The sequence below is a fragment of the Eurosta solidaginis genome, chromosome 2 (assembly GCF_040869045.1).
Source record: "Eurosta solidaginis isolate ZX-2024a chromosome 2, ASM4086904v1, whole genome shotgun sequence".
Taxonomy (NCBI): Eukaryota; Metazoa; Arthropoda; class Insecta; order Diptera; family Tephritidae; genus Eurosta; species Eurosta solidaginis.
This window is the reverse complement of record NC_090320.1, coordinates 166,639,675-166,659,590: the sequence shown is the minus strand read 5'-3', so window position 1 is coordinate 166,659,590 and position 19,916 is coordinate 166,639,675. Positions and strand designations below refer to the sequence as shown.

The window sequence follows — 19,916 nt, the reverse complement described above, 5'->3', positions numbered from 1 at the left end:
GATGATAATTTATTTGTTTTGACTAATATTACGGACCATTGCTGTACTAAACGATTCTTGTATGGCGCATATTCCACTGCTCCGGCAAGTTTATTTCTTTTGAAACCTTATTTTATAATAAAATTGGGGAATGATATAATCTTTTTCTTATAGAATGGTCACCCAAAATCAAAAGAACTAGTTGGAATCATAATTTGGCTAGCCTCGTAAGAAATATTTTTTTTTTTTGCAGAAAGGATCAAGACGATTGTTCTAACAGCGTTGGTGTGAGAACCATATTGTAAGGTTAAGGTTACCGGCCAAAATTTGAATTATTTATTACTTTTAGGATTCGATTTTAGTAGGGCCATCATGAAATCAACAGTTGAGAAGAGAAAAAGCTTTTACTCGGAGACATGGCCTTTTTATTTTAAACAATGCGCTGGTGTTAGAATCGACGCTATTAAGACAAGTGTTTTCATAATATTATAGTGTGCAAATTAAATATTTCCTCCGCGGATAACCAAATTTTGTTACGATCTAGCTCTTCGTCGCCCCGCTATGACACATCAATAAGGAGTGACAGCTGAGATCACTTCCAATCACGCCTTTGGGTTGGAACTGTACTAACCTACAAGTGCTTTAATATAAAGCCAATCAAAGGCCACCTAAAAAGCTTACAACACAGAAGCCAAACGCAACGATAGCCAGACATTAACTTGTTAAACAATCAGCACTGCATCCTGACGAACTAAATTAGAGCTTCGTTAGTCACGCGTACCCAGTGAGCCAAGTCACAGTCAAGCAGAGTTCCAACTTTGCTTGTCACGCGCGGAAACAAAAAAAGAAAAGCGCGTCTATTTCTTTTATACGCTCCACGTAGCGTCCTTACATATAAATTTAATTCATCAAAGGGTGGCGCGTTGTACCGCGTACAGCAGTAGAGCTGGAATGCTTTATTTCATCCCTCCGGTCCTATAATATTAACGCTGATATAGATCAAGATCCAGACGACGAATTAAATATAAGCGCTAGCGGCGAGCAACAAAGTGAAGCACAAAAATCATCATATATATATATATATGTATACATAACTATATAGAATATTTTAAATGTTTAATATATTTCATATATTCGAATGTAAACTCCCTTCTCCGATTTTAAATTTATAGTAATTTTGTGCTTAATTATTTTTGCAATTGAAGTGATTTCGTTTTGCTACCCATTTTGTTCTGAAAGCAAGTAAGCAATTTATTTCACATTTTTCGATAAAACGTTTTACTAATTTCTTTGCGCGAGCATTATCAAATAACTTAAGTTTAATATATTGTTCTTCATAATGTATCGTACTGCACAACGCGGCATAAGTATGAGTACACCTACACACATAAATAATAATAACGATTCCCTTATTAATTTGGATAATAATGAAGGAGAGTTACAAAATCCCTGTACGAATCAGAATATCGAAATATGCTCCACCTCAATGAAGCTTCCTCAATTTTGGACGAACTGCCTGAAGCATGATTCATCCATGCTGAGAGGCAGTTTAGCAGCAAAAATATTACGCAGGAGACTACTAAATATGAGTATGTCATAACTTCACTTCCGCAGGAAGTCATTATGACAATTCTAGATTTTATACAGAAACCACCCGAAAATAATAAATTCTCTGCTTTAAAGGAAATTTTAATAGAGTCAGTTAGATAAAACTATTTTTCAATTCAGAACCAATTTTTTGTTTACATTTTTCTCGTTCTTGTTTGTTCGGAACTGGACCATGAATTCAGATTTAGGGCTATATATTCTCATGTAAATTTAAAAATTTTCATACAAATTTTTTGTTTATCCGGGAGAAAGGTTTTAAAGTTAACTGAGAAAACGGTATTAAATATGTTTTTTTATTTACCCATTTCCGCATCGTTTTTAAATCTATTCTATTTAAATATTAAGTTATCATCGCGTAGTTAGGATTTTTGTGTTTGCCTAAAAAAGAAGTAACGACCTTTTCAAAAGAATCCCATGCTGCTGCCTCCACTGGTGACAATAGTTCTTTGAAATGGTTATTGGTCATCATTTTCCTTATTTGCTTCTGAAATCTATGGAAAGATGGTCTTAAAATGATGAAAAGCTTCGCGTTGGACCTTGTTGCCCGGCTAACTTCGCAGTAGGACTTTGAGACTCTTATCTTAGGGGTGAGTAGTGCCCCACGTTGCTTGGCATCGAATATTTCTGGTAGTGGCTTCCCACAGATGAACCGGTTTCCTGTTCGCTTCATCGCCAGGTCATCAAAGCGAAGCAGGTTTGTTATGGTCCATTTGGGAGGGTCAACCTTGGAAAGTACCAGTTGGCTGGTGATAGGGAAAAAGGTAGGATTCACCCTCACTCATGTCTGCCTGGGGTGTTTGAAACAAAATTTTGTTAGTTTCGTGCGGGTGCCATCGTCAAAAATTCCCATGACATTGACGAATTTTCAATAACACCTGGCTCAATTGTGTAAGTGGCTCATCTCATCAGCTGATTTTATTCGTTTCATTGTACTGGCATAGAGATTGTCAAAAGGAGATGGCAAACGCAAAATGGAACCGATGCATTGGCAATTATGCGCTGTCGTGGTGGTAAAATTTTACCTAATTTAGCGCACAACGATTCCACAACACACAAAAGTTGCAAAGTTTTACGCTTTCTTTACGTTCCATTCACCTAACATCAACACAAAGGTTTGACAGCCAGAACGCGACATGTATAATGCTGTAGAGATGAGCTAACCATAACAATGAACCAATCGATAATCGCTGCCACAGTTAAGCGCCAAATACACGACACGAACATTTCCGCGAACATTCCGCAATCTTTTTCGCAGCTTTGGCCATACACCATACGAACTTTTGGCCGAACATTAGTTCTCTTTTAGACAGCAATGAATACGGACAACAATTGTGCTGCAGCAATATTGCTCGCTGTGGCAATTAAGCGTAAAAAAAGAGAGAAGATCGCAAAAAAAGAATTTGGTGCAAAGAATGGTTTAAAAAACGAGCAGTTCTTGGACAAAGTGAGCTTATTAAAGAACTAGAATTCACGTCACAAAATGATTTTAAAAATTACGTTCGTATGAGCCAGGCAACATTTGACCAACTTTTACAAAAAATTTTGCCACTCATAACGAAACGGGATACAATAATGAGAGAAGTGATTCCCCCTCCACCGCCTTGCTTTAACTTTGCGCTTTTTAGCTAGTGGAAATAGCTTTGAAGACTTAAAATTTTGACAGCAATTGCGCCCAAACGATTGGGAAAATAGTTACAGAGACTTGTGATGCCATAATAAGTCAATTGAAAGATTTTATTAAGGTAATTATTTATTGATTAAATTATTTGTTTTCGACTAAACAAGAAACGTTTCATGTGTACATATGTGTGTCTGAAAATTATTGGTTTTTTGAAGTAAAAATAAAAATAAATTATTCGTCCGTTTCAAACGATGCAAAGAAATTTTGTAAGTTTTCTACCGAGCTCGAATTAATGGATGATGTATCTTCAACGATTCGTACGTTTTGTGTGACTTGAGGTGACATTCTACTACTGTTTATGGACGATCCGCTACTTAAAGGAGTCGGAACTCTTATTGTATAATTCTGCATGTGTTGGGGCACCGCGTAGTTTAGTTGCGTAGACGTGCGCATTGAGTATTGCGGAATGACATTTGGTGTTAATATTTGACTTGGGTTAAAAAGATTTTGGATTTGAATCGCGTGTCTAAATTCCAATGCTCCCAAGCAACCTTGAAATAAAACATTTGATATGATTTTTCGCGCAATCGTTTTCTGGGAGGCCTCCATTTCACTATATTGCGAAGCCCACGATTGAGCCAAGGAGTCACCTTCTGTGGGTTCGCGGCTGTTGGCAAGTCTCTCGCATGCAATTTTAATAAGAGTATCTTCTTCAGAAACTTTTCTTTTGCTTGGTCGAACAGTGAATTCCTAAAAAGAAAGATTTATAAGTTTTTCATTACTTTTCAGCGTCCACAAACAGAAAAAGATTGGAAGGTAGAAGCGAAAAATTTTGATGCACGCTGGAACTTCCCAAATTGTATAGGCGCAATTGATGGAAAACACGTCAATATAAAAAAGCCACCTGGATCTGGATCTTTTTATTATAATTATAAAGAAAAATTTTCCATCATTTTAATGGCAGTAGTTAATGCTAATTACGAATTTTTGATGGTGGATGTTGGCACAAATGGAAGAGCGTCTGATGCCGGTCTTTTTAGCGAAACAACATTTTTTTCATCTCTAAAAAATAAAACATTGAAAATTCCTGACCCTCAGCCGCTTCCAAACTGCGAAGAAAAACTACTATTTGTATTCGTAGCTGACGATGCTTTTCCCCTGTTAGAAAATATCATGAAGCCATTTAGCCACAACACACTCAAGGAAGAAGAAATAATTTTTAACTACAGGCTTTCTCGGGCAAGAAGAATTGTTGAAAACTGTTTTGGCATTTTAGCATCAAGATTTAGAATTCTCCTACAAACTATTAATTTATCACCAGAAAAAGTCACGAAAATTGTGTTAACCTGTTGCTACTTGCATAACTTTTTACGGAGGCAAAATGAGGAGACGTATTTTGAAGGTGGATTCGATGTTGAAGAAACAGATCCCGGAGCGATAGAATACGCCGATTGGCATAATGACCATGGACTTACAGCTCTTAAAGCTTCAAGTGCAAAGAATGCATCCAATTTAGCAAAAACTACTCGAGAAAAATATTGTAATTATTTTAATACAGTGGGAGCAGTTCCGTGGCAGAACAATATATTAAATATAAGAAAGTGAATCATTTACGGAATAAAAACAAAATGAATGTTTGTGTTCACAAAAAAAAAAGAAACAATAAAATTTTGACTTTTTTTCTTACCACAAATGTGTTTGTATTTTCATCCTGCATTGTGGTAACGCCTGCCAAAGGTTCTTCTTGATCTTTCAAAAAGCATAGCAAATCATAGCACCAAAGAGTAGGAACTTATTCATCCTCAGCACCAGCACCAGACTTCAAACTATCTCTCTTTTTTTTTGATTCACGCTGGAATTGCGCCCGCAAACTACTTATTTTTTTTATAACTGTATCCTTTGTGACATCAGGATCTACTTCTTTCATTTTTCGATTAAAGTCGCATAATCGTTATTCTTTTTAATTCTATTACAATAATCTTTGCCTTTTACTTGCCACAATTATGGCAAAGATTTATACATTTCAATAAATTCACTCAGAAATTTTTTATTGTCCATTTTACTTTTCCACGCACGTCTGTTCCGTTCAGAAATTACTACGATTATGAGCTATTTCGCCATACACGCACGAACAGTTCGCGCAAATGTTCGCCAAAAATTAAAATATTTTGATTTTTGGCGAACATTTGCGCGAACTGGCAAACACCACCATACACGACAGAAAAGGTCGCAGAAACATGACATAACGGGAATGTTCGCGGAAATGATCGTGTCGTGTATTTGGCGCTTTCGATAACTGCGTTTTTCCATCCCTGAATGGAATGGAAAAATGTTTCTAACAACGCCAGGGCGGCATTGTGCGCCATTTGCGGAAAGGAAGATAGAAAAGTGCGTTGAGTGTGGTCGGCCGCGAAAATTATTGCTCCCGAAAAAGAGGAGAACAATAAAGTTTGGCAAAGGTGCTGGCCGAAAATAGAAAAATCGGTAAAAGTTTTTGCAGCGCTTGCTAAACCCGTACAATTAATAAAAAAAAAATTATTTAGCGCAGTTTGTCGATAATTTGTTGTTTAATTACGCGTGTATTATACTCCCAGCTAGCGAACAAAAGCTTTCGTGCGGACATTACCGTAGTACAGCCACACGTCGCCATTCGACAGAGCAAGCACAAGAAATCCCGTTAATAATTTCCAATTAATTTTCCATTTAATCAATGTTGCTTTGCGATAATTAATTCAGTATACATAAATGAACTAAATCATCCGTGTGTGTTTCGCAAATGTGAAGGGACTTTTTTTTTAGGAACATCGTATCATCAAGCACACTCTTTACGTGTGCTTAGCGCAACCACCACCACCTGCGCCAACCACCATCGCCAGTGGCTACAATAACCACTGGACCGCGCAACCACAACCACAACCCCGTCGGCAGCGCCAACCAAACGCGCCGCATCCACTAGGCTTACCACCAGCACCAGGTATAACAACCACGGTAGGGCCGCTGAATATAGGCCTTCGGTAACAACACCAGCAGGGTCGCTAAGCATAGGCCTGCCGCAACATCAGCTACAACAACAACAGCAGGGCCGCTAAACATAGGCCTGCTGAAACACCAGCTGCAATAACAACAGCAGGGCCGCTAAGCATTGGCCTGCTGCAACAGCAGCTTTAACAACAACACCAGCAGGGCGCTAAACATAGGCCAGCTGCAACAACACCAGCCTTAACAACAACAACCGCAGGGCCGCCGAACATAGGCATGCTGCAATACTACCAGCTTTAACAACAACAACAGCAGGGCCGCCGAATATAGGCCTCCTGCAACAGTAGCTACAACCACAACAACGTTTGAAACCTGGTGAGTTCGTTCCTGATACGGAAAACCCCATTTTTCTGTTACCTTAAGTATAATGAACTTATATTAGATTTCTGAATTAAAACAATCTTAAATATACCTAAATGTAGGTATATGCCAACATCAAAAAAAAAGAGAGAGGAAAAATACTTGATATCTATATTAGAATTGGGTCGTTTCGTTCTGAACTTTTTCAATTGACCGGGTCTCTCAACTGAACAAGTGAACTAGATCTTTGATTTCGGTTCTAATTGTCCTTTTAGTTCATTTGTTCGTTTAGTTCGTTTTATCTATGGCATTCCTTCTCACTTCTCATTCGCGAACATTGTAAATTCATACATACATACGTAGGAATTCTGAGCGCAAATGCCAATGAGGCCAGCTGCACTAAATGGGTGTGGTATTCTTTGTGTGTGGCATTGCTGCAACAACATATGTATGAACTAATCACAAAACAAACAAAACATCTTTTGTAAAAAAAACTAATTACATTCCTTAAAATTGAAAGGATCATATTTACATTTTGTGTCCGGGCTCTTCCAATTTCGTGGATCATCCGAAAGTTGTAACTTCTTTTTTTTGAAGTTAATTAACCATATATGTATATATTACTTATTTACTCATAACCCATTTAAATATACCTACACCAGGCATTGCTGCATAACCCCCCTTCCCATCTGTACTGTTCGGCTTTTCTTTTGCGGGTGCTTGCAGCAGTGAGCACGTTTGCTTGGAAAAAAGGGAGGAACAGATGAACAAGAGGAACAACTTGTTCGTTCATCAGAAAAGAACTAAAGAATCGAATCTCTGAAATGGGCGAACAAGCACAACTCTAATCTACATGAACGCCAATTAAAATTTTTCTTCCTTCATGCATACAATGTATTCTTTTAATACTATGCACGTATATGACGCCTAGGGCGCATTCGTTTTAAATATAATTAGATTGCAAGGAATAACACTTTTGAAAGGCATGAATTATTCCCGCTGACGGCCAATAAGCACTGAACTTTTTGCACCATTTGTGCATGATTATCGAAACGTTAATATTTACGGCAAACCCAAATTGGAAAATTAAATTTAAAATCACTATTAGATTTAAAATCAAATGAATAAAACAAAGGATTTGGTATAAAATGCATAGTCATGATAAATGCATTGACTGTATATGTAAATTTAGCTTTAAGAGACTATACATGCTAATCCGTACGCTATATACACATATTAATTAAGAGTGTTCAACCATTTCCATTTGCCTTTATCGAAGATTAATACATTTATACATAAATAGATATATAAGAGCTTCTTTGATTTTCAACTTTACAAGCAAACATATTATGTGTTCTAGGTAATTGATTTAGAAAAGTTTAGTATGTACCTTTCTGATAGTGTGAGGCCCATTCTGAACTGCATACAAGCTTTTAATATAGTGTTTATTATATAACTTTCTTAGGTGATATACACAATGCGTATAACAGATTTGAATGAAATAATTAAACGCATTGAAAACATACAAGTACTCTTTTTTTTGTGTAGATGCAGGCAAAATGTACTGAACATTCTGAAGCATACTGCTTAAGTTTGATAACAATTGCAACTGTTTGAAAGCCTAGTATATTTATCGCAAAATCTACGAAGACAAGAAGCAATTTCTTATTAAAAGCCTAGAATTCCTCTTTAACTTTTCCCTTTTCTAGAAAAATTTAGTATGTAAAAATATAAGAATTGCTCCCATGAGCTGTAGGGTTATTTTAAGTAAACCCAAAACAAACAAAAATTGTATCATTTGGATTTTTTTTTTAAATGAATTGTGAATAAAAGCCTTGTAATAATGGGAATGCTGATGTTTAGCTTTATTTAGAAAGCACTAGGTAAACAGGTAAGGGACCACCGAAATATAGGTGCGTCGGTGGCCATGGTTTTGAGGGTGGGCTAAGCACCGGGCGTCGCAACAACACCCGCGGCGCCCCCATGTATATTCAGCCCTTTTCTCTTTTTGATTTTATTTTTCAGCTTTTTGTTTTTTTTCCCCCTTTTCAGCTTTTTTTTTGGTTTCCAGTAATAGTAACCGGTCATTTCCGGTTCGGTTAAATTTTTCTTTGCGTAAAATTTTTTTGAATATTTTTTTTTTTTGAATTTTAAATTTTGAATTGAATGTTTTACGGTCTGTGCGTGACATCCGGTTTGGCCGGATGTTGTTTTAGTCCATTTGAGCATTTTGAATTAATTCTGCGCTGTTTGACCATTTCAAAGGCATGATAGGAATTTTTTTCTGTTTATGGCGCAGGACAGTAAGGTTGGCAAGAACCCCGCCCAGCCGACATGACTAGCCACAGAGCACCACTAGATCATGCCGACTGCCTTCCTTACTGCTCCATTAAAGATGCGAATCCATAACAAGATACAACGTCTAGAGATATTAGGATTTCATCGTCGTCAATGGTTATATTTTTAATACGTTCTTTAAGTAGCACTGCATTTTTTATATTAACTTCTTCAGCGATAACGTTTTTTAGAATACTTCCTACGTATTTTGATAGTTTCGAACAAGGTGCATTTATCGAATACGAAATAGGCCGCAGCGGAATGTTCTCTTTGTGGACCTTCGGTAATCCATAAAGTCTCGGGGCTGTAGCCGCTGGGCATACTAAGGATTGCTTTTGATTTATAGTTATGGTTTGGGTTTGGTAAAGGTCACTCACGATTTTGTTGTTCTTCTTCCCCAAGGTTTGGGTAGGATCAGTTCTAATTGTTTTTTTGTTGTTTATGTGTGTTTATCGTCCAAGAGGTCTTTCATTTTTCTTTTATAGTCGGATTTGTACATAATTGCTGTCCTATTTCCTTTATTCGCATTTGTGATTACAATGGAATCCTTGTGCTTCTTTATAAATCTTTTAGTTTCTTCGTATATTTGTAAGATGAACTTTTCTTTGGGACTGTTCTTTAGTTTATTTTTGTAGGTATTAACCCTGGTGGCATATTTGCACCTGGCCATATCTATCTTTATCTTTTGTTATTGTCTGTATACCTTGTTCGATATCTGTTATTAATTGTATAGGGGAAAAGGAAGAGCAAATTTGTTCCCGAGGGAGAGTAGCCACCGGCACTCGAGGGGAATTTCTGTTTCAGTTTTATTCATAAACCAATCCTCGTTAAAATTTAAGTTAAATTTCTCAAAAGTGCTCAATATTGAGTTATGCAGTTTTTTGTCGATATTTGCCTCTATTTTCTTACGGGTATCATCCAGAAATACCGCTTGCGCGTTGATACATGCTTCATAGTCATTCACTTCAAGGATTTTATATAATATTTGCTTGATTTTCTTGATATGGTCATTTGCTATTTTTATTTCAATATTTGCCTCTTTAATTTCAACGTTTAGAATTTTTGTCAAAAAGGTATATTCGATCTTTTGTACTTCATTTTTAGTTTTTTCGAGTTTAAAACCATGTAACATTTTACCAATCTTACACTTTAAGTGTGGTGGTAGGACTCCAAAGTCCTTACACTTCAGCAGAAATATAAGCCGTTGTTGTTGATTTGCGAGATTTTTATGGTATTTGCCATATTGTTTGATGATGTTGCAGGTTTCAATGTTGTATTTGTATCTGATATGTTGGAAAAATTTTTTCGTTATTTTGTAATTTTTCGTTTTAAGCTTTGCGCTGTCGGTGTAGCTGTTCGATAATATTAATATCTATTTTTGTTTGGCCAAGGAAAAATTTATATTTTTATGCTATTTTTGGAGCTTTTCGGCCGGTTGATTTAAATAAAACAGGGATTTATTAGATCCTACGCATTTCAACGCTTATTCGCGTCTTCATCAGGGAATTTATTTCTATGAAAACAATAAATTACAACCAATATTAATTGACATGAGATATATAATACTTACGACAATTAACATTTAAAATTTGAATAATAATATTTTTATCACAACATATAAGTACGTACATAGCAAACATAAATACACAGATACATTTTCAAACATTGAGCACCTTGCACTTCCTCTACCGTCAACATCACGCATTGTATGTGATCGAAACAGAATAAGCGCAGTTTATGTTATCGACGTCCTCTTTAAAGTTGATAGTGGCTAAGCGCGCGTGACTCACTACACCGGCACACTGGCAGATGCAACCCTGCCACCCACTTAACACACCACACACTAACACTAACACGTTCACACACATAAATTGTCACACCACACATATACATTCATATAAACTTTTTTCACTTTTGTAAAATTTTCATACGACTCGGTCGATTCGCGCCATCGCAGCTACAAGTTGTAAAATAAATAAGTGCTATACTTTCCTTAAAGTTGGAAAACCTTTTTCTTTTTTATTTTTCGCTACGATTGTTCGAAGGTGAGTGCAGTGGAGTGCATAGTGCAGATAAAAGGGCTAAAGAAATATCTATGGTCCATCAAGCCGTAAAGAAAGGCACCTATGGACAGTGAAAACAAAAAATAAAAAACAAGAGACAATACAGTCCACACAAAAAAAATTAAATAACATAAATATTATACAAAAGCCCAAGTGCAAAATAGTTACAAGTGCACTAACAAAATATACATAAAATACATACATTGAACATAAAAAATTAATAAGTCAAAAATAATACAGGCGCGATAAATATTTACAAAAACAACAAAGCATATACGGGTCTTAAAACACAAAAAATCACATAAAATAAAACAAACAGAACGGGCGCGAAAACCTCAAAAACATATGAAACATATATATATATATAACTACAGTGAAACTGGATACACATTAGGGCGAAAAAAAAAAAAAAATATTTTATTAAAAATCCGCAAAACACAATATTTTAAAAATATTTATTAAACGCTTAAAAAATTAAATTGAGGGTTAAAAATAATTCCGGGCGTGTATTTATAACACAAACAAAAATTAACAAAAAATACCTTAAAACTTACTTAAAAACTAATACCAACAACACAGGTACTCACTCTAACCCCTGATAGATTGCGGTAAGTTTTATCTAACCAATAGTAGAATTGCCTTAGTGGAAAAGAAAAAAAAGGAAGCAAATACTTTAACAATAAATTGTTATTCCCTAACGGCTAATAAACTTTTTCCTGTGCTAGCACAATAGCAAATCCAAAAAGACCGCTGTAATTGCAAGTATATACTTGCCAATATTGTCCCGCAATACCCCTTCGCCTTTCAAAAAAGAGCTCGAAGCAGGATTGCTTAACAAAAAAAAAATATATATATACATATATATAAGTATAAAAAATTAATTGCGGCAAAAAGTAGGATTTGCACTATATTATATATATACATATCACATATTTCGATATTACATATACAAATATAAATTTATAGTCCCGTTGTTTGCACCCAAAAAGAACATAATATACATATTTTGATCAACCTTATATCTAAACATACGGTAAAATAAACTATTGAGCCCATATACAAATCATACAAATATAGATCCATAATAAAGGACAACACACAAAAAAAAACCCATTTACTGCTTATTTTTCTGGTTGCTAAGCGCAACTTAATCACGATAAAACAAAAACAAATTAACATTCAAGTTTTCACTTGCAAATTTATCCCGCAATACCCCCTCTGCTTGCGTCTCTTAACATATCCATAAGTCAAGCAAAGGCAGGATTGTGTAAACTAAATAAGCAGTAGGCACAAGAAAAAGGAAAAATAATAATCATTTCCAACGCACTTTACTTTACCTACTTAGTACTTAAATACATATATTACAAAGCATATTCAGGGTAAAATTTGCACAAACAAATAAACGCTTGGTCAGCGACAAAGCTGCAATATAAGAAAAAACCCAAATCACCAGTTCCTTGACTTTAAAGGAAAGAAAACCAAAACAAAACAAATTTATTATTTATCTATTGTTCTAGACATACAAATAAACAAACACACTAACTTGTGTTTAGCCACCTCCGCAATAGCTTAATAAACAAACATACATATATACAAGTAAGGTAATAACCGGTCTTACTTGAAGCGCAACCCAACAAACTTTTTTAGCATAAAAGCATTAAGTTTGATAAAACATAAACAAAGATCTGTTTGATTGCATATTTATTGCATTAGTTAATTACTTAAATTAATACCGCGTTAGAAACTACAGTCGCGCGCAAAACAAAAGAAACAAAAAAATATAAATACAAAATTACATATCATAATTAAATTTGTACCTCTATATTTGCATTTATTATAAACGCGAAAAAAAAAAAAAAAAAAAAATTAATTTAAAATAAAAACAACTTCCACTTAGTGAAGAAAACAAAGCCACAAATATATTACATATATAACACATTTTTGAAATAAATGTCAACTGACCCTAAAACGCCTCTTTTAATTGCACCAAAAATGGGTGATGAAGAAAAACCCCAAGGTACCCCTGCAGACGCTACACGCGCAAAACAGGGTTCAAAAGCCAAAAAAGGGAAAGATTTTTCAGCTGCAAAATTCATTGCAGAAAGTGACAGTGTCATAAAATACTGCACTAGATTCTCCTCATTACCTATAGAGGAAAACACGGAATCGGTTCTCGAGGTAAAAGAAAAATCGCTTGAAAGATTTTGGACACGACTCCAATCTGCGTATGACGCAATTATCGAAACCGACGATTCAGAGTTACCTGACCATTTTAAAGACTCGGCGTATTCAAAATACGAAAACTGCTTAGACCGATACGAAGAAACAAAGGCTATGATCTCCGATCAACTCAAACTTCTAAAGCCGGTTACTGCACCTACTCCACCTCAACGAGTAGAGCTGCCCCAAATACGAAATAACGAAGCAAGTTCAGGCATATATCTTAAAGTACCAGCATGTGATACCGAAGTATTTCATGGGGGTTATGAACAATGGCCGTCCTTCCGGGACATGTTTACAGCCGTATATATAAATCACCCAAAGTTATCACAAGCCCAAAAATTATACCATTTAAGAAATAAAACCAAAGGTCAAGCAGGGGCTATAGTAAAACAATTCGCACTTAATGACGACAATTTTAATCTGGCTTGGGAAGCGTTAAAGAGTAGATATGAAAATGAACGAGTGTTGGTTGATAAACAAATAACCACATTAATGAACTTGCCAAAAATTCAAAAAGAAACAAGTGAGGAATTTCTTAAATTACAAGCAACAGTTACAAACTGTTTATCGGTTCTAGCAACCCAAAATATTCCCACTGAAAACTGGGACCCCATTCTGGTAAATATTTGCGCTGCCACACTACCAGAAAAATCATTAATTTTATGGGAGCAATCTCTCTCATCCCGAAAAAAATGCCCAACGTGGCAACAAATGAAAGATTTCCTCACCACCCAGTTCGAAATCGCAGAACGGGTAGATAATAAAGCAACAAAGCCAAAAAATATGCAACAAATGCAAAACAAAAACTTCTTTAAACCCCAAGCCAATAATTATAATTCAAACAATAAGAGTTTCAATAGAAACCAGTCGTTCACTTCAGAACAACGAAGATATCCGTCATGCGAACTGTGCAATGGAGGTCATGCAATAAGATCTTGCGAGAAATTTAAAAACTTGTCAGTAAATGAGAGAAATAATCTGGTTAGAACCAAAAAACTCTGTACGAACTGCTTATCTAGTACTCATTCGCTACAGAATTGTCCGATCAAATACAGCTGCTCACATTGCCAAAGGAGACATAATTCGTTGCTCCATAATAACAATTATAATAATAACCAAAATAGCTTTAACGCTAAAAGAACCACAGGACTAGCTGCAACTGCTACGTCTGAAAATCCCGAAACGGGAAATCCCGAAAATTGCCAAGAACAACCATGTTGTTCAAAATCTGCCAACATTCAAACGCTTCATTCCGATAATGAAAGCAAAACCTTACTACCCACAGCAATTGTTTCTATAGAACACCGAGGAGAATTGTTTAAATTAAGAGCCCTTATAGATCAAGGATCACAGCGATCCTTCATAACCTCTAAGGTTCAAAACAGGTTGAATCTGCCAACCAGACCAGCCAATTTCGAAATTTCAGGTATGGGCGGAAGAGTAGTACAAAACTCAACTAAAATCTGCCTCATTACCCTGGTTTCTCACAACGCCGATCAAAGAATAAAAGCACACGCTATAGTTCTACCACGACTTACAAATGTGCTTCCAAGCTATAACATTAGCAGCAAGCATTGGCAAAAGTTTTCGCATCTGAAACTAGACGACCCTAATTGCCATACACCAGATCAAATCGACATATTATTGGGAAGCGACTTAATCCCCCAAATAATATTAGAAGGTGTTGAGAAAATTTCCAACACCCTTTTGGCCCAAAATACCATTTTCGGATGGATTTTAAGCGGCCAAGTCAAAGAGAAAATCTTCACATTCACAACGCAAGTGGAAGATATTTCGAATGACGATCTTAACTCACAATTGAAAAAATTTTGGGAAGTGGAAGAACTCCCTCCCATACCCGTTACTACACCTGAAGATAAGTATTGTGAAGCTTTCTATGAATCCACAACTACAAGATCAGGTAACGGGAGGTACGTCGTTCGACTACCATTTAAACACCAATATCCAGATATACTCGCCTTAGGTCAATCACGAACCTCAGCACTTCAGCAATTTCTAAGTATGGAAAGAAACTTACTTAAGAAAGGCGATCCAAAAAACTCATATGATAACGTCCTCGAGGAATACCTACAATTAGATCATATGGAAGCAGTAGATTCCTATGAAAAAATTGCAAACGGTAAATATAAATCATTTTATCTCCCACACCATGCAGTTATTAAACCTGAAAAACTTACAACAAAAGTAAGAGTGGTATTTAATGCATCTAAAAGAACGAACTCGGGCAATTCACTAAATGATGTTCTATATACGGGACCAACATTGCAACCCGACTTAATGCTACTGATTTTACAGTGGCGTACGTATAAATACGTATTCAATGGTGACGTCGAAAAAATGTACAGACAAATCCTTGTACATACAGACGACCAAGATTACCAACGTATAATATTTCGTAATTCACCTAGTAGTCCGATACGAGACTACAAACTGAAAACGGTGACATTTGGCGTAAACTGCGCCCCCTTTCTGGCCATTCGAACATTGCATGAACTAGCAAAAGATACCAAAGCGCAACTACCTCTAGCCGCCCCGGTGCTTAGCTCTCAAACATATGTAGACGACATCCTGTCTGGAAGTCATAGCCTTTCCCTAGCGTGTGAATCACTGCATCAAGTCATCAAAGCTCTTGATTCATCAGGTTTCCCGTTAAAAAAGATAACTGCAAACCATCCAGAAATACTGGCAAATATAAATAAAGAGCATCTATTAGATACAAACTTTTTGAAATTTGAAAAAGAGAGCACCACCAAAACCTTGGGCATACAGTGGAATGCGATATCAGATCAATTCTCATACACGCTTGAGTCAAGATCTGCAATATCAGCAAAAACGAAAAGACAAATTCTGTCATCTGTGGCAAAACTTTTCGACCCCGCAGGATGGCTTGCGCCAATTATGATACAAGCGAAAATCCTTATACAAGAATTATGGCTAGATGGAACAGATTGGGATGAAGTAGTCAAACCACTTCGGTTAATAAAATGGTCCCAATTTGCAAATAACTTGCATACTATCTCCGAGATACAAATACCTCGGTGGGTGAACTTCTCACCCGATCATCATGTGGAACTCCACGGCTTCTGCGATGCTTCGGAAAAAGCATACTGCGCAGCTATTTATATACGAACGCAACACAATGACAGAACTACAAGCCATTTTTTAGTTGCAAAAGGCAAGGTCGCACCCCTTAAAACCGTAAGCCTTCCACGGCTTGAGCTATGCGGAGCACTTCTGCTCCCCAAGCTAGCTTCAACCGTACAAAGCAGCTTAAAGCTAAGCAATCGAAAATTATATCTGTGGTCTGATTCAGAAATTGTCTTAGCTTGGTTAGAAAACCCACCGCATACCTGGAAGACATACGTGTCAAACCGCACGGCTCAAATTCTTGACCTAGTTGGACCAGCAACTTGGCGACATGTAGCCAGTGCTGATAACCCTGCGGATCTTGGCACAAGAGGCTGCAAACCACTGCACCTAACAACCACAACACTTTGGTGGACTGGCCCTAATTGGCTAATAGAATCACCAGAATCATGGCCAAAGTCCCCTGCACGTAATATCATAGCCCCGGAAAGTCGAAGAATCGAAGGCTTCCATGCGACTCTGGAGGAAAACGACATCCTTGAGCGATTTTCGTCGTTCCCCCGAGCGTTAAGGGTAATAGCGTATATGTTTCAATTTGTAAATCGCTTAAAGAATAAAGTAAGAGGAATCCCAAATACCTCAAGTTATGCTCTAACGCATCAAGATGGGCAGCGGGCAAAAATATCCTTAATCGAATTCACACAAAATCGATATTACAACAGTGAAAAGGCATTGTTGACGGAATCAAAGCCGATTGACAAAAAGAGCCCACTGTTAGTGCTTACCCCCTTTTTAGACTCGAAGGGTCTGCTTCGGGCCAATGGTAGACTACAAACTCCAATATGAGCTACAATGAACGGCATCCTATATTAATTCCGGAAAAATCCGCATTTGCCACACTTTTTATTAATTACCTGCATATATTAATGTTACACGCCGAATCTCGGCTAATGCAACAAATGATCCGACAGGAATTTTATATAGCCCGACTAAAGCCGTTAATAAAAAGGTGCATTTTCATGTGTAAAGTATACACATTGCAGAAACAGAAGATGCGCACGCAGATCATGGCAGCTTTACCACCTGAGCGCTGCAATTTCACTCTGCCCTTCACTATCACGGGTGTTGATTTTGCCGGACCTTTCCAGCTAAAGGCCTCGATGCTAAGGTCTTCTACCATAACGAAGGGTTACGTGGCCGTCTTTGTATGTTTTACGACAAAAGCGGTGCACTTAGAGTTATGTTCTGATCTTACCACTTCAGCTTTTCTCGCGGCATTTGCACGCTTTGTCGGACGGCGAGGATTTCCCTCAAAAATCATGAGCGACAATGGAAAAACCTTTATCGGTGCAAAAAGAGCCACCGAAAAGGAGTTCGTCCAATTCGCTCAGCAAGTCTCGCCGGAAATCATTAAAAAATACGCACCCCAAGGCATTAATTGGCAATTTATTCCGCCCAGTGCACCACACATGGGTGGACTATGGGAATCAGCAGTAAAAAGCTTTAAATTACATTTTAAGAAAACAGCTGGCAATAATAAATTTACATTTGAAGAGTTTACGACTCTTTTAATACGAGTGGAAGCCGTTCTAAATTCCCGGCCACTCTCAGCGCTCTCGCAAGACCCCTCCGATTTTACAGCCCTTACTCCTGGGCATTTTCTGAGAGGAGCTCCACTTTTGGCTATCCCTGACGCAAATGTGGACTCACTATCCCTCATAAATCGATGGGAACGAATTAAAATTATCCATCACGAATTCAGTCGCCGATGGAAGGAGGAATATCTAAAAGACCTCCTTAAACGATATCGATGGAAAAATACACAAGAAGCTCCAAAAATTGGAGAATGCGTCCTAATTCATGACGAATGTCTCCCTCCAACTGAATGGCGGCTAGGTCGCATTGAAAAGGTACATTATGGCTCTGACGGTCACATCCGAGTAGTTGACCTGCGTACGCAAAACGGTACACTCACTCGACCGCTCGTAAAGCTTTGCTTTTTACCTATCGACCCTAATACCGATAATATTGATCACAAAAATATCTAAGATCATAAAAATAAACCAAACCTAAACAAATTAACCGATCTAAACGAATATGCTTTAAAAACCAAACGAAAAACCGCTTAAATGATAAATAAAGTGTTTATATTTACATATGTCCATAAAGCTGCTTCTATCAAGCACTCAATATGCCCTTATGAGACACTAAAGTCCATTCTTTCTCCATACAGGGTATCATGGACATGGAAACCGACCAAATCGCCCCAACACCAGCTATCCGTTCAGCTGTAACCATACCACGGCCAAAAGCGCCGCCAACTGCACAACCTCGCACTAACGCTACCAGGGCAGCAGCCCCACCGAGCGCAGCGCCTCGCCGAACCACACCAAGGCCCGATACAATGGCCGCATCTCAGGCTCCAGTTAGCAATCCAGTGGCGGCACATGGCGTGCGTTGCCCACTGTGTTGCCGTCCACACGAGCTACGCCTATCCGCAATCTTTAGGGGCATGCAACCAACGCAACGGCAGCAAGTGGCACAGGCGCATGGCTATTGCCTTAACTGCTTGGCACTATGGCATGCCACGGAAGCTTGCACCTCCATCGGCCTGTGCCAACTGTGCGACAGGCCGCATCATACTCTTTTACATCGCCCGGCGAGGCGCAATGTTCCCGTGGCACCACCTACACGACACACTCGCAACAATGTGCCACAGCGACCGCATACACACCACAATACGCAGGAACGGCGTCCACATTGGCAACAAGACCATCGTCCAAGGCAATGGACACATCCTGGGGCCCGGTATCGCCCTCCAGCACCAGCAACTCATCGGCATCCAGCACGGCAACGCTCTCGTCGCCCAACCGGGCTTAGCAACGTGGTGGCAACGTTGCAGCAGCTGCAGAGACTTCTAGGCTGGCAACTCGCCTAGGGGGGCCGGGATGGCTAAGCGCGCGTGACTCACTACACCGGCACACTGGCAGATGCAACCCTGCCACCCACTTAACACACCACACACTAACACTAACACGTTCACACACATAAATTGTCACACCACACATATACATTCATATATAAACTTTTTTCACTTTTGTAAAATTTTCATACGACTCGGTCGATTCGCGCCATCGCAGCTACAAGTTGTAAAATAAATAAGTGCTATACTTTCCTTAAAGTTGGAAAACCTTTTTCTTTTTTATTTTTCGCTACGATTGTTCGAAGGTGAGTGCAGTGGAGTGCATAGTGCAGATAAAAGGGCTAAAGAAATATCTAGATAGCTTTATGTATTTGTTGTTTTATTTGCAGGCCTTCTAAATTCATCCTTCTCCTCGTTTTATTCTCTACATCTAATACTTTAGTATTGTCAAAGTCTGCTGTATGTTTGTTTTCTGTTAAGTTCTGCGCGAGAGCCGTCGAGCATTGTTCTTCTTCGCATCATGTTTATGTTCGTATATTCGCGTGCCTAATGATCTGTTTGTTGTGCTGATGTAAACTTTGTTGCACTTTTCCCCTTCTTTACCATTGCACTGAATTGCATACATTACGTTGTGTAGTTCTTCCTTTGGTATTTTGTCTTTTGCTCTCGTATATATGTTGTGTATTGCGTGATGTGGTTTGTGTGCATAGCTAAC

General features: G+C 37.8%; 2 protein-coding genes across 2 annotated transcripts; one reads left to right on the top strand and one right to left on the bottom strand.

The window, feature by feature from the left end:
• Positions 1 to 3,405: 3,405 nt before the first annotated feature.
• Positions 3,406 to 4,925, bottom strand: LOC137242446 (uncharacterized). The gene is made up of 2 exons (XM_067769727.1): positions 4,896 to 4,925; positions 3,406 to 3,958 (listed from the first exon to the last, which is right to left on the bottom strand). Exons 1-2 carry the CDS (start codon positions 4,923 to 4,925, stop codon positions 3,440 to 3,442), a joined length of 549 nt encoding a protein of 182 aa, XP_067625828.1. The 3' UTR covers positions 3,406 to 3,439.
• Positions 4,926 to 10,162: 5,237 nt separating this feature from the next.
• Positions 10,163 to 19,500, top strand: LOC137240310 (uncharacterized). The gene is made up of 2 exons (XM_067766371.1): positions 10,163 to 10,929; positions 18,512 to 19,500. Exon 2 carries the CDS (start codon positions 18,518 to 18,520, stop codon positions 19,214 to 19,216), a length of 699 nt encoding a protein of 232 aa, XP_067622472.1. The 5' UTR covers positions 10,163 to 10,929; positions 18,512 to 18,517; the 3' UTR covers positions 19,217 to 19,500.
• Positions 19,501 to 19,916: the final 416 nt, after the last annotated feature.

What these genes read in the sequence shown, in the direction of transcription:
- LOC137240310 (XM_067766371.1), top strand. Translation starts at nt 18,518, where the DNA reads ATGGACATGGAAACCGACCAAATCGCCCCAACACCAGCTATCCGTTCA.
- LOC137242446 (XM_067769727.1), bottom strand. Translation starts at nt 4,925, where the DNA reads ATGCAGGATGAAAATACAAACACATTTGTG. An exon ending in AAAATACAAACACATTTGTG is followed by an intron (nt 3,959 to 4,895) that starts GTAAGAAAAAAA and finishes CTTTCTTTTTAG; the next exon opens with GAATTCACTGTTCGACCAAG.